Source organism: Xyrauchen texanus, chromosome 5 (assembly GCF_025860055.1).
Source record: "Xyrauchen texanus isolate HMW12.3.18 chromosome 5, RBS_HiC_50CHRs, whole genome shotgun sequence".
Classification (NCBI taxonomy): domain Eukaryota; kingdom Metazoa; phylum Chordata; class Actinopteri; order Cypriniformes; family Catostomidae; genus Xyrauchen; species Xyrauchen texanus.
In genome coordinates, this window is record NC_068280.1 from 47,638,764 (window position 1) to 47,653,975 (window position 15,212).

The window sequence follows — 15,212 nt, forward strand, 5'->3', positions numbered from 1 at the left end:
CCCCAATTAACAAGTTGTTGAAATATGAATGTGCAGTAGACACGTGTTTTTTTGCAGAGTTGGGGAGTAACAGAATACATGTAACGGGATTACATATTTGTAACAAGGTTAAAAATACTCAAGAAGGAGGCGGGAAACGGCTAAACAGTCTAAGTAATATTTAATAAAACAAAAAGACACAAACACACAAGGCAACTGTGTATGGCGCTCTCTCTCTCTCTCTCTCGAACTGCCACATCCCGCTGCGCTTATCCCTCTCCTTGGCTGATTAGCCCGATTGGGGGTCGGGCATGCGTAGTCATGGTCCGGCCATACAACCAGAAAAGGATGTGATTGTGTACACTCAGTGTGAAAATTCACGTTAAAGCATAACTTTTAGTAAGACCTTTGATATTTATAGATATTTAAAAGATATTTAGGGTGTTTTTCAGAAAATTTATTTTTACAGTTGTTTATTTTCTTACTTTATTTACAACCCCAATTCGAAAAATTTCAAGAGCAAGGATCAATCGAGACTTATCAATTTTCCAACAGATGCTTCAGTAAATAATCCAGCACTTTGAGAACAATGTTCCCCAAAGACTAATCGGAAGGATTTGGGGCATTTCGCCCTCATCAGTGCACAATATATATAAAAGATTCAAGGAATCTGGTCAAATCTCGGTGCGTAAAGGACAGTGGAACCATGATTAATTGGTCAGATGAGTCCACATTTCAAATAGTTTTTGAAAAACATAGTCATCGTGTTATTACAGCTGAGCTGTTGATACAAAAAATAATAATGAATGTCTTATATTGTAATATAAAGTGTATTAGTAAAATACTATTAGAAGAATAAGACAAAATGCCACAATAACTATGGTGGCAAGCCGTATTTATTACAAATCAAACATTATGTTTTCAAAGTACACACTGCATTACAAAAAACAAAACAAAACAAAAAACTGTCTTAGTAGGCGCTTCATTTTGTGACCACCAGATGGCAGTAAATGAAACCATGTAATGTCTCGTGTTTTCTTCTCGTGTTTGTTTGGTCGTCCTGGCAACACCAGACGCTCTTGTGCGTGGGGATTCAAACATGGCAAAGTTTGTTCTTGCAGGTTGGTCGGGCTTGTGGCTACAGAAGCAAACTCTAAAAATAACACTTTAATAAAACATGCATTATTCTGTTGTGTATAAATATTCTATGCATTCATCTGTACAGGCAAAGCTGATTGTCCTTATTATGCAAAGGCTGAGCTACTTTCTGATATGCTGCAAAGAAACCTGCCTGATTTTCACATTCATAAGATCTGTGTGCACCCCGATGACTGGAAGGTAAACCTGCAATATGAGCCTTTTTAGCTTTCAGAAATCTTTCATCATTTGCATGTTGATGAAGCACCTGTTGATGTCAAGCAGATCTGATGTCACTTTGCTTAAATTAGTTCACATTTACTATATGGTCTAGTCAAAAAAGAGTTAATAATGTTCATTTGTCAACATTATGAACAATTTTGAACAGCACACTATATTGTAAATGTGAACTCATTTAAGCAAAGTCAAGTCAGGCATCAATGTGTGCACTCAGTATTTTTTTTCCCCCTTCATTTAAAAAGATTTATTCTAAAATAATATTTGTAATTTTGAAACATCTCTATAAATTCACGAGCACACATGAGATGAAGACTGTAGTCATGTCAGTAACCTTGTAAAAAAGCTGTTCAACTCTACATGGAGAGGGTCCCATCATGGGGGCTGCCATGTTGAGATCACATGACCAGCTGGATACTACTCACTTATTGGACACTTTCATACTTGGATTATATTTAGCATGTCTGACTGGCATCGGTAACTGAAAACTATTGATTTTGAATGATGCTGCATCCACGCCGCTAGGTGTCACTCTAGTCCAAAATGACACATACAAAAAAGTGCACCTTTAATCAGTATGTTGAACTAAAATGCCATTTTATTTCATTTTGATTCAACACTTTGAGCTTGGATTATTTATCTGTGTCTAGAAATGGCTGGATGACACCTGTGCATCGAATGACTGGAAGCATTCAAGTTCTCCTATAGTTTGGAGGGAGCTGATTGATCGTGGTGGGAAAGGCAAGCTGCTCGGTGGCTTCAATGATTTCCTTGAGCATGTTCAGGTTTGCATTGAATAATGAGATATGTCAGGAAAGAGGAAAAAGTATTTGACAAAACGTCAAGTTTGTGACATCTCCACATACTGTATAGAACTGAATGTGTTGTTTAAACACCATTGAGAGGTTTATCATTAATGACTATCTGACTGTACATTATCTCGCTTATTACATTATCTACCAAATGAACATTGAAACTATTCTATTATGTGAAAAGATAGAGAATGTGGAATGATACAGAAAAACCCTTTTCTGCAGGGTTACTATGGCATCACCTCAGAAATGACCTCTGATCTGATGCTAAAAATCGCAGCAGAGAATCTTCAGACCAAAGAACTTTGTGTGCAGGAGGAAGTTCACCGATGCAAATCTTTCAGACCTCTGCACATCTGGATAAGCAGGTGGACATCAAGACATTTTGAGTTATTGGGAAAACTTTACCTGTGAAGAAAATATCCTGGTCATATTTTACTCCAAAATCAAAAGAAACAAATAAGAAATTATTTTTTACATATAAAAATCAACCCTATTTTAAAGGTCTTTAAGATTTTTAAAATTGTGACATTATTTTCATCAGTTATGCCCATTTTAACCTTTAATTCTCATTACCACTTTTTTTATATAAATTATACTGTATATTTGTAAAGCATTTTACATCATGGTACCAAGGTGCCTTAATTTTCTCTTAAAGGAATATTTTGGGTTCAGTTAAAGTTAAAAGTGAACTCAGTAATTATTTGAAGGATGTCTAAGTGGCTTACATAAGCTTACACTGACACCTAGTGGCCTGAATGCTGCATCATTCAAACACAGCAGTTTTCAGTTACCAATGCCATTGTAGAAATTCACAATGCACAATAAAACAGAATTAATTTAATCCATGAGTGCAATTGTCCACTAACAGGGCAGTTAATGAGATTAAGCGAGTCGTTTTCAGCTGGTCATGTGATGCTAACATGGCAGCCCCCATGAGGTGCCCCTGCAACGATGTTTAATAAAGAGCTTTTATAAGGTTACTGATATGATTGAACACTTCATCTCACATGAGTGGTTATAATTTTATACATGTTTGTTATTTACAGTTATTATTGATTCCATCCACAAGACATAACATAAAACATAAAATACAGAATCAATTAGATACATTAATCCCCTCCCCCCTAACATTCCCCTTGATGTAGACATGACATTTTTTAGAATCATAGCCCACACTCCCTCCTCCGATACTGTTTAAATCTTACTCCCATAATCTTTTGAGAGAAGTTGAAGCTCGTTCCCCCAGACTCTAAATGAACAGGGAGTAATACACTGATTCCTCGTGACCTTTGGTGTATGCTACTCCAAAAAATAGTACAGAGCAGGTGGCACAGCTGTAAATACCTAAAGAACTGAGATCTGGTGATCCTGAAATGTTGAACCATATTTTCAAACGATCTCAACATTCTATGGTAAATGGTCTGCACTTATATAGCACTTTTTTTTAACCTTAGAGGTTACAAAGCACTTTACACTGTGTCCCAATCACCCATTCACACACACATTCACACTCACACGCATACACCTGTTACCGTGTCTATAAAGTTACACAAGTAAACTTAATCCATCCAATAAAAGTATTCCCAAACCCGTATAATTCCAAAATCTTAAAAAGATAATACCGTTCTACCATATCAAACACATTTGTGCCGTCAAGTGAGATGGTAGTGACCAGAGTCTGATCATTCACCACTGACCACATAATATTGAATACTTAATCGGTTAGCAAGAATTTTTGACAATATTTAATTGTGTGTCAAAAAAAAAATTATAAAGACCACATTCCACATTGCTGCAACAATCAACTCCCGAACATTCCCCAGAACAAAACAAACAGATAGAAAATCATGTGCATTAACCCCACACATGACTTCCATCCCAATAAAGTCTAACAGTCCATTTACGCCTGAGAGCCCCCGCAACAAATTGCCGTCGGATTGCTCAAGTACGGTGCTTCTATACAGATTTTGTAAGACAGAATTACATAGCAAAAAATTGTCTATAAAACTAACTCCAACCCATAAGCGGAATAAATAAACAACAAAAAAAGCGTAGATTCATCCACTTGTCTCGAAGGTGTGTTCCTCGACAAAAAAAACTCCAGCCTCTACCTGAACCAGCAAAAAAAAAAAAAAAAAAAACGTCTGTTCAGTTCTTCAGACAGTCAAACTCACTCCAGTGTCCTGCAAGAAATATTGCACAGAACCAACTCCAGCCAACAGGAGGCATAAGCACCAAAAACTAGCAGATTCATCCATAAGCTGTCCTGAAGAAATGACACTACACAAAACAAACTCTAGCCGCTAGGCTGAACCAGCACAAAGCAAAACTAAAAGGCGCTCAGTTTCCTCGGACCGTCTAGTGTATGTTCAGTGAGTCGGTCCACTTGGCAGTAACATGAAAATCACCAAATGTCTTACTCACTCCAATGTTTTTATGTAGGACAGTGCTTGCTGTGGGCATGTCAATTCTCTATGTCCATCCTTAGTACCTATTCACAATTTGTCCTGGAACAGCAGAGCAAAAGCGATCTTACTTTGATGTAAGAAATTCTTGCATTCCCAGAATCGATCACGTTTCTCTTTTGTCGAATTCGCTTCGAAGTCTTGCAAAAAGAAAATGCTGTGGTTCTTCGAAGAAAGCTTTCCTTTACTCCTCGCCTCGCGTAACACAAGATCTTTATCGGATGATCTCAGAAATTTGGCCAGAATTGATCGGTGCCTGTCTCCCTCCATGGATCTCTGAGCCAGGACTCTGTGAGCTCTCTTGGTTTCCAGCTTATGGCCTGTTATGTCTAGCAGACTTGGGAAGAGCTCTTCAAGGAATTTGACCATATCTTGGCCTTCCTCGTGCTCAGGAATTCCAACAATTCGGACATTGTTTCATCGTTTACTATTCTCAAATGCCTCCAGTTTTTCCCAAACATTTTCCAAATCTATCTTGGATGCTAGTGGATTAGCAGCTAATTCCCTCTTTGAAGACTCCAGGTAATCGATCTGTCTCTCGACGTCCGACAATCTTGTAACCAACTCAGAGAATTGTCTCCATGGAAGTGATCGATCGCCATATTACAGCAAGATCCTCCAAGCCTGCTACAACCTTCGTCAGCATTGCCGACACATTCATCAATTCATGCCAGATTTCTTTCAGTTCACCGTCTGAATTGAGTCCGGGGCTTTCGGCCTGTTTCTCAGGGGCGTCAGCTTGAGCACGTAAGTGACTTTTAATATCTTCAGAGCCTGAGGATTTTGAATTCTTTGACATATTGTCTTCTTAGAACAGTTAAGAATCAGAGTGTATCGAGGTCACGTGATGCTATGCGAGGAGCAGACATGTAAACGGCGATCTCTCTGCACTTTGCTAGTTTTTAAATTATTTTATTTTATAATCTGGTGAAATTCGATACACCCAGTTACACATTTACTCTTTGAGGTAAACATGGCAAAGAAGTCAAAATCCTCAGGCTCTGGAGACATTAAAAGACCATATCAACAAAAGTACAGCAACACATTTCTGAGTTCATCCTGTAAAGATCTCATGTTGCGCCAGGCGAGGAGCAAAGGAAAGCTTTCTTGGAAAAATCACAAAATATTCTTGTTCCTGGACTTTGCAAATTCGTCTAGAGAGAAATGCGATCGGTTCAAGGAATTTAAGACACTCTTACATCAACGGAAGATCGCTTTTGCACTGATGTTTCCGGCCAAACTGAGAATAGACACCAAGGATGGTATTTTTATGCCCAAAACAAGCACTGTCCTTCATAGAAACAATGGGTGAGTAAACTCTTGGGTGTTTCTCATGTGAGTGGATTGACTCGCTGTACATTGACTCGACTACCTGAGGAAGCTAGGTGCCATTTTTGTTTCTTTTTGCGTTGGCTCCACCTAGTGGCTGGAGTATGTTTTGTGGAATAATGCTTTTTTTCAAGAAACTTTTGCATTGATGGAAGATCGCTTTTACACTGAAGTTCCTGGCTAGATTGAGAATGTACACTGGATGACCGCAAAATAGCCACATGCCCACACAAAGGATGTCTTTTATAAAGTTGACGGACTGAGTAAGTTATGGTGTATTTTTTTTTATGTGGCCTCCGACTGAATTTGACTCTTGACCATCCGAGGAACCGGGATGCCTGTTTTGTTTCTTTTTGTGTTGGTTCCGCCTAGCAGCTGGAGCTTGTTATGAATAACACTGCTTCGGAACAGTTGTGGATGAATCTGTTCGTTCTTTGCGCTTATGCCTCCTGTTGGCTGGAGTTTGTTTTTGTGGAGTATTTTTGCGGAACATTAGAATGATTACATCATCTGCTGCACTTATAAATAGCCGGCTCATGGAACACTTGTTTGTCTGTCCGAGGAAACTGAACAGCTTTATATCAGATGGAATTTGTTTTGTGGAGGAACACACCTTCAAGGCATTTCTGTGAATGAGTCTACACATTCTTTGTGTTTATTCTGCCTATTGGCTGAAGTCTGCAAATTTGTGAGGCAAAATTGAGCAATCTGATGGCAAAGATGGTACATGGACCTTTTGAGTTTAGAGGGATTGACGCCGGTTGGCGCTGTCGTGCGTGGGGTTGATGTGCACTTGTTCTTTTTGTGTTTGTTTTGATCGGGGTTTGATTGTTGCACTAATGGGGAATGTGGTCTGTATAATCTTTTTTTTGACACACAATTAATTTTTTTCTATTATATCAACATGTCAAATGTTAAATGAGTGGGTTATCTTTCCCCACATGGAATGTGAATGGTTGGGGAACCCCATAAAAAGAAGGAGCTTGTGGTGCTTGTGTACTCGGACTTTGGCCACAGGGATGTTTGTTGTGGGTCGGGGTGAGGTTGGGGATCGGTTGGGGAAACAATGGGGTTTAATGGTTGACTGAATATGAATGTTTTGCTTTGTTATGTGTCATGTTGAGAAGCAACCAATAAAAATGTTAATCTGGAAAAAAAAAGCTAGCAAAGTGCATAGAGCTCGGCGTTCACACGTCCGCTCCTCGCATGGTATCACGCATCCCTACATTTCTTAAAAAAAAAGAAGGAAAAATCGAGGTTACAGTGAGGCACTTACAATGGACGTGAATGGGGCCAATTTTTGGAGTGTTTAAATGTAGAAATATTATTTTAAAAAATCACTTACATTAATTATTGTATTATTTGAGCAGTAAACTTGTTTAAATTAAAAAATGTTGGGGTCGTTTTAGGTTTACAATGTTATGCGGTCATGACAACAAAGTTGTAATGCTTTACACAGAAATTGTTAGTAAGCAATTTTATCACACTAAAATCCCGTGTACATGCATATTGTCTTGTGGCTATACTTTTGAAACGGTGAGTATTTTAATGTTTATGGATTGACCCCATTCACTTCCATTGTAAGTGCTTCACTGTAACCTAAATGGTTTTATTTTTAAAGCGTGTTCTAAAAAAAAAATGACAATGCAATAATATGTCCTAAAGGTAGATTGGTGTTAAATATGACAAGGGCATTTTCATGACAGGTTTCTGACAATCACCTAGTTAGTTATCGCTATAACCCTAAAATGCTACATTATTCAAAAGTCAATATGTTTGGAATGTTTGTATGTATAATTTGAATAGATAACTGATTACATCATGGTAGTATCACTCAATTTCTGTGTGCCTTGTCCTATAGCACATATTAGAATTGGTTAAAAAGAACAAAAAATTTATAAACTGATAAAAATGTCTGTTTTTGAGTCAAAACTGTTACATTCAAAATGTTTTTAAATGTTTCAGGGTTTAAGGTCAGTGCAGAAATATATAATAACAGCCACAAAATTGGTGATTTTTTTCATAACATTGTTGATTATAAGTTTAAACATAATGAAAACAAATATTTGAGTGTCTTTTCGTAACTAGGCAAGCTGTAGCTGAAGGCAAGGCTAGTTGTAATACTAGCTTGTTACTTGTGTGAAACATTGGTAGCAGCAAAATCACTTTTAAGACTATTCAATATACAAAAGAATTCCTTTTCTCGTGCAACAGTCCAGACTGAACCTTTAGTGCATATCATTAAAAAGTTCAGTATCGTCTTTATATATAGGTGTATTACCTTCTAACCCACATCAAAACCTGTCTTTCAGTGCTCTGAACCCCATCTGCTACAACCTTATTCCTGAGCTGTTCATGCCAGGATTGTTCCCAGATCTCCCCACCATCAGCCTTCATCTCCTGGACGTTGGAGGCTCCGAGGAGTTGTTACAAGGGCTCAAGATGGAGACAGAAGACCTCGCCCTACCTCAGCTCCATGAGGTCACTGTCCATTTAGAACAGACCCAAGCATTCCAAGAAGCCCACCTAATTATATTTCTGGATGATCTGCTGCCAGAGTGCAAAAGTAATGATGAGCAGGATGACAAGGACCACATGGTGAGCTGGGTAACAAGAAATTTTTGTTGCTACGGGCAACTCATCGAGGCGAATGCACAGAAAGACGTAAGAGTGATGGTGGCAGGAGACTCCTTTCTTAATCTGAAGTGCTCGCTACTTATTGAGAATGCACCCTCCATCGACCCTCACAATTTTGTGGCCATGGCAACGCAACTGGAGTACGAGGCAAGAGCTCAGCTGGCACAAAAATTGTCAGTGAAAACAGAAGGTAACGATTATAGTTTCTGAGTTTCGTAGTCGAGGTGTAAATATTTCCTATGACATTAAGCATGTTTAAAAGCATGTTCTAACACCGGTTATGTTTAATAAGCCAACGTGTGTGGTCATGTAACGGTGTATGAATAAATTGATCGACATGGGTAGATTGTTGCATGTTAACACCTTAATTGCATTTCTCACTGGCTAATCCAATGTGCACAAGTTTTGTGCGCAATGTTTCTTTGCCTTTTACTGTCAAAAGCAGAGAATAATGAGATTATTTCAAATGTCATTTAAATGTGGATTTCGCAGATTTTTTTGAGTAATCAGCATATTGGTGTGGATTACAATTCTTAACTAAAATATGAAATCCCGATTCAGGTCAATTTGATTAGATTATTTTCATTCCATTCATAATTATTTTCAAAACGAATTGACAAAATGAAATACACTTACAATGGTAGTGAATGTGTCCAATCCGTAAACCTTAAAATACTTATTGTTTCAAAGTATAGCCACCAAATGGAAACAATATTCGAGAAAACATGATTTTAGTGTGATAAAATTGCTAGCTAACCTTATGTGTGTAAAATGTATAGCCAATTTTACATCTTCATTGCCATGACAACATAATGCCATAAACACTTAAACAACCATAAAAACGATGATTTAAACAACTTTACAGCTCAAATAATAATTATATTAACAGAAGATTTAAAGTGCTTTTTAAGTTTCACATTTTTGCCTTCATATCCTCCAAAAATTGACCTCATTTACTTCCATTGTAAGTGCCTCACTGTAACCATGATTTTTGCTTTTTTTAATGAAAAGGTTGAAATGAATTTTTTGTGTTATCAACATTATGCCACAAATGCTGTCGACTGAGCTTAACTTGTATTGAACTCGGAAATATTCCTTTAAAATTAATTATCCTAATTGAAAGATAAAAGCTGTACTCTGATTACAAGAATTTAAAAGTATGTTTATGTCCAAATATTCCACTTTTCTTAAATTCGCAGACATCACTGAAGTCATCATATGGGGCAACATCAGTGGCTGTTCCCACATTGACCTACAGATGGCAAAGGTTTTCAAATGTGATTGTGCTGTTTTGGGACCAGATGGCTTTTCTCAGCAAGTCACGGAAATGATTTATGATTGGTAAAGATCATTGTGTTGCATGACTCTACACACTTTCATTTATATTCAATTAAAGCTTTATGAATCATTATAAGGGTTATGATTGTATTAGTAATTTGCCATCTCTGATGTATAGCTGTTAAACTGGATTGTCATCTTTAGATTCACATTCCATATATACAGTATATGTGTTATTTGCCACTAGTGTGATTGTAGTCTCTCTTATTAGGAAATGGCTGATGTCAGATTTGATGGGTTTAGTACATAAACGCCGTGTCACAGTTTCATCCAAGACCAACAAAGCCACAGCCATATCAACAACCAATGGAATAGTCACAGTTTTAAAGGCCTGGAACAATAAAGTGTCTGCAGAGAAAGTCTTCTCATTGGGTGTACTTAGTACAGGCAAGATCATCAGTTTTAATCACAATCAAATGGTTTAACATTAATGCACAATATGAGACAAGTATGCAAATTGTTGCATACTGTATTGTTGCAAGTATGCAAAGTAATGCAAAAAGGTTTTAGACCCATTTTTTAAATAATCATCAATGCACATAAAAAATAACAATAAATAACGTTTGTCTTTGTAACTTTAAAAAAAATTAAAATAATTGTTTCCAATTAAGTTTCATGTTGAGTAACATTACAGCGTAGTACCATGAGATATTGGAAAACATTATGCACATTTTGGCAAAAATCTCAAAGATTATGTGAAATACGTTTTTGGACTTATTATTTTAGAATGCACATTTTATGGTTTTCTCGTTTTAGTGTAGTGTTAGTAATAATAATAGTTTGTTATAGGCTAATACTTGTAAATGCATGATCAATTACTGATCTTTTCAAATCTTCAGGACAATTTGGAATTCCAGTAGGTTTGGTGTTTTCAATGCCTGTGAGCTTCACAGACGGATGCTGGTCAGTATGGTCAGATGTGACTATAACAGAGGAGTTGAGGATGAAACTTTGGACTTGTGTTGATGAACTCAGAATGGTTAGTGCATGAATCCAGTTAAATATAATACATGCCAGAAGGTTTTATGTGTTGCTGCCTGGTTAATAATATTGTTTTTTGCATTTGTATTACAGGAGAGAGACATTGCGGCTAGAATATTGCAGAAAGATTGAAGATCCATAAATCCATCAAAATGACAGATAATGATTTTAACTAAATTAATATTTTAACAGCTTTGTGGATTTTTTTTTTATTATCATTTTCTTCAATATATTGAATATATCACTATATTTTGGTTGGCTGTGTGCAATCTCAGTGCTACCTGTAAATGGCATGTTTGATGACTTTGCAGTAAGCCTATATAAACTGCCATGTTTAACACTCAATGTTTTACTCTATTTTTTGGAAATGTATTAACCTCAAAAGGTGCTGCAAGTGATTTTAGCCATTGTACTACCACAAGACTGAGCCGTTGGATTAGCCACGCCCCCTCTTTCCAAAAACCCTGCACTCCAAAGATACCAAATAAGCAACATAGCATAAAAATGGCAGTAAAGCCTCAATAATTTGCTGAAACTACAATACAATGAGAACGTGCAAAATGATTGTCATGTCAAAAGCATCAGACGTCTCCTCAATAATCTGCATGTTGGTATAATTCATGTACCTAGCACAAATAAGTTGCCTTAGCAAGCACCACTAAGTATACACAGGAGACACAGTGGCAAGTAAATGTATGTGAACCCTCTGGAATTACCTGCATTTATGTATAAATTTGTCTAGAAATCTGGTTTGATCTTCATCCAAGTTACAATAATGAACAAACACAATCTGTTTTGACTAATAACACTCAAATTATTGTAGTGTTCTTGTACATATTGAATACATCATTCAAATATTCACAGTGGAGGTTGGAAAAAGTATGTGAACCCCAAGGCTAATTATGTCAACAAAGCAAATTAGAGAAAGGGTTACAAAATGATCTTGAAGAACTTAGATATTCATCTGTCCACCGTTAGATAAACTGTTTATAAGTGGAGTACTGTGGCTACTCTCCCTAGAAGCAGCCGTTCAGTCAAGATGACTCAAAGGTGAACACCACAGAATATTCAATAAGTTAAAGAACCCTTGATTGACAGACAGCTAAACACTTGAAGGAATCATTGGAACTAGTTAACATGAGTCTACTGTATGGAAAACATTAAACAGGCATGGTCTCCATGGCAGGACACCATGAAGGAAGCCGATGCTTTCCAACAAAAACATTGCTGTGTGCCAGAAGTTTGCCAAAGACCACCTCTACACTCCACAACGCTACTGGGAAAATGTTTTGTGAGCTGATGAAACTGAGTTTGAATTGTTTGGGAAGAAAAATGGATTCCCAAGTTTATCAAGATAACCTACATGATAATGTCAGGGTGGTTGTTCGCCCACTGAAGCTCTGTAGAAGTTGGGTGATACAGCAGGATAATGACCCCAAACAAAGTAAATCCACTACAGAATGGCTTCAAAAAAGAAAATCCATCTTTTGGAGTGGCCCAGTCACGGCCCAGACCTTAACCCAATAGAGATGCTGTGGAATGACCTCAACAGAGCCGTTCACACCAGACATCCCAAGAATATGGCTGAGGTGAAGCAGCTCTGTAAAGAAGAATGGTCCAAATTTCCTTCTGAATGGTACGCAGGTCTAATCCACAGCTACCAGAAATGATGGTTGAGGTAATTGCTGCCAAAGGAGGATTGACCGGTTATTAAATCAAAGGATTCACTTACTTCTCCACAACACTGTAAATGTTTAAGGGATGTGTTCAATAAAGACATGAAAGATTGTAGTTGTTTGTGTGTTGTTAGCTTAAGCACAATGTGTTTGTGTATACTTGTGACTTTCATGAATATGATACCACATATTATGATAAATGAATGCAAAAAACCAACTAATTCCAAAGGGTTCACATACCTTTTCTTGCCACTGTAAGATGCACACTATATAAAAGTAATGGAGGTAACTGCTTGGCAAAAGGCAAGTCAACAGATGGATTTGAACAGGAGAATTATGTTTGGTTTTAAGAGGAAGGAGAATGTTGTGTGACACTGGCTCAGGTATAAACTCCCTCTGATTTAACAAAATCTGATCGCCTTAATTGTAACACCTTTTCCAAAAGCATCCAATATTGTAGCAAGTATACATCACCATCTCTGCTCAGAAGTTAGGGAAGAACACCTAAAATAATTTTAGTTAATATCCAGATCTATGTAATGTTTGTAATGTAATGTCCACTCTTGAGACATATCGCCCCCACTTATTGAGATTACAGCCACCTGCTGTGACTATAAAAAGCATGACCATCTGCCTTTGGGTCTGTTGCAAGGTCACAGCATGCCTTCACAATCTGGCTGTCAACATAGTAGCTTTACCTCATTTGCACTTTGTTATGCCTGGTTTTTCTTCTTGCCATTCCTTGTGCACACTCAGCAAATATTTGATTTAAATTAATAGCAGATGACTGTGATTAACACCATGGTAATGCAGACTGATCACTCGTACTACTTTTACATGGCTGTGTCTCGTTTTCGAAGGCTGTGTGCTAGGTGGGAAGTGTCCTTTGAAGTCTGCAGTATACAGAGCATCCTCCTTTAAACAAATCTCCTTTAAAATAGACGGCCATCATAGGACAGACAGAATGTAACATGGTTGCTATGACAACACTGTACTCTTTAACAAGTGCAAGCGATTCGAGTGAGAAGAGCAGCAAAGTCCCTTTTAAAAAAAATGTTTTTTAGACATTTCCGTTGAAGCAAAGAATTGTGGGTTGTGAGTCCCCACGAAGGATACACCTTATGCATCCTCCGAATTCCCATGAAAGAAGGTCGCATTTGAAGGCTGCATTTGAAGTGTCCTACTCGCTTTTCTGAAACAAAACAGCCTCAATGATATATGCGGCCGACAAATGCGACCTCCGGAGGACGCAGCCATAGACACAAGAAAGCCACATATTGTGAGAGAATGGCTGTGGCGAGCAGGGAGTGTCCAAGCGGTGTCTGGGCTGTCTCATGTTCCAGTGAGGAGCGACGGGAGTATTTAAGGAGAGGAGACAGAGGCAGACGGGGAGAGAGAGAGATGTACGAAGCTATGTGTGTCTGGGTTACAGTGACTGCTGAAAAGCAAGGCTTGTGTGCACAAGCTGTGCTGAACAGAACGTTTGTATTTGTAATGCTGAAAAGTGTTGCATTAAAAGAAACTTACGTTGGAGTGTTCACCCGGCTCGCACTTCCTCCTCCTGAGAGTGCAGGGGATCTGTCACAGTAGCGTTCTGGTTTCTTTAATAAATCCTTTAAGTTAAGAAAACCCTTAGATATACTTGTAAGTGTATTGTCACCAAGGGATTTCTTGTAACCGGCAACTGGTTTTGACACGGACTCAACAAAGATGGACTCGAACCCAACATTTGTGTTGTCAATACGACATTGTCCATGTCCCAAGTATTGCACTTGATGAAGACATGCGATCTCCTGGACTTTTGCTAGTGCGTGTCCATGATGTCCGTGAGATCGTAGGGTGATCCATTTTGCTTCAATGTACAGGATCTTTGATGTGCCCTTATGTGAAGACTGCATTATCAAAATCGACAACAAACCAACAGTTTATGTGGCATTATATTACAAAAGCGTGGACTTATAAGAGGACTGCAAAGGCTGAGGGTTGCATTTGGGAGAGGGCTAGTGTCCTTGGTGGACAAAAGACCAAGCAACACCCAACACGATCACATAGGAAATCGATATGTTGCTTTTGAAAGTTCATGTACGCTGAATTCAAACCCATTCTGCCTAATTACTGACAATCGCCAACCCCCATCAGAAACTTTTGCATCAGTTCAGTTAGGCAGAATGGATTTGATTTCAGGGTACATTAACTTTCGGCAGCAATGTATCGATTTACTGTGTGATCATGTTGGGTATTACTTGGTCCTATGTCCACGAAGGACACAAGCTCTGTTGCCGTTTGTGGTCCTCTTAAAAGTCCACACTTTTGTAATAATGCCACATAGACTGTTGGGTAGTTGTTAATTTTTATGGACATACCAGTGCAGGCTTCACAAAAGGGCACATCAAGTGTACATTGCCGCCAAATGGGACACCCTACAGTCTCATGGACATCAAGGACACGCACAAGCTAAATTCCAGGAGATTGCATGTCTACATCAAGTGCAATACTTGGAATATGGTCAAAATTGTATTGATTGTTAGCGCCCCTACACAAACGTTTGGTTCGAGTCCACCATTGACGAGTCAGAGTCAAAACCAGCTGCTGGTTGCAAGAAATCCCTTATTGACAAT

General features: G+C 38.1%; 1 protein-coding gene across 1 annotated transcript; it reads left to right on the plus strand.

The window, feature by feature from the left end:
- Window positions 1-1,053: 1,053 nt before the first annotated feature.
- On the plus strand, window positions 1,054-11,193 carry mdh1b (malate dehydrogenase 1B, NAD (soluble)). The gene is made up of 9 exons (XM_052127505.1): window positions 1,054-1,100; window positions 1,205-1,317; window positions 2,004-2,138; window positions 2,391-2,533; window positions 8,275-8,789; window positions 9,799-9,940; window positions 10,149-10,324; window positions 10,777-10,916; window positions 11,012-11,193. The coding sequence occupies exons 1-9, from the start codon at window positions 1,079-1,081 to the stop codon at window positions 11,048-11,050; spliced, it is 1,425 nt and encodes a 474-aa protein (XP_051983465.1). The 5' UTR covers window positions 1,054-1,078; the 3' UTR covers window positions 11,051-11,193.
- The last annotated feature ends 4,019 nt before the right edge of the window (window positions 11,194-15,212 follow it).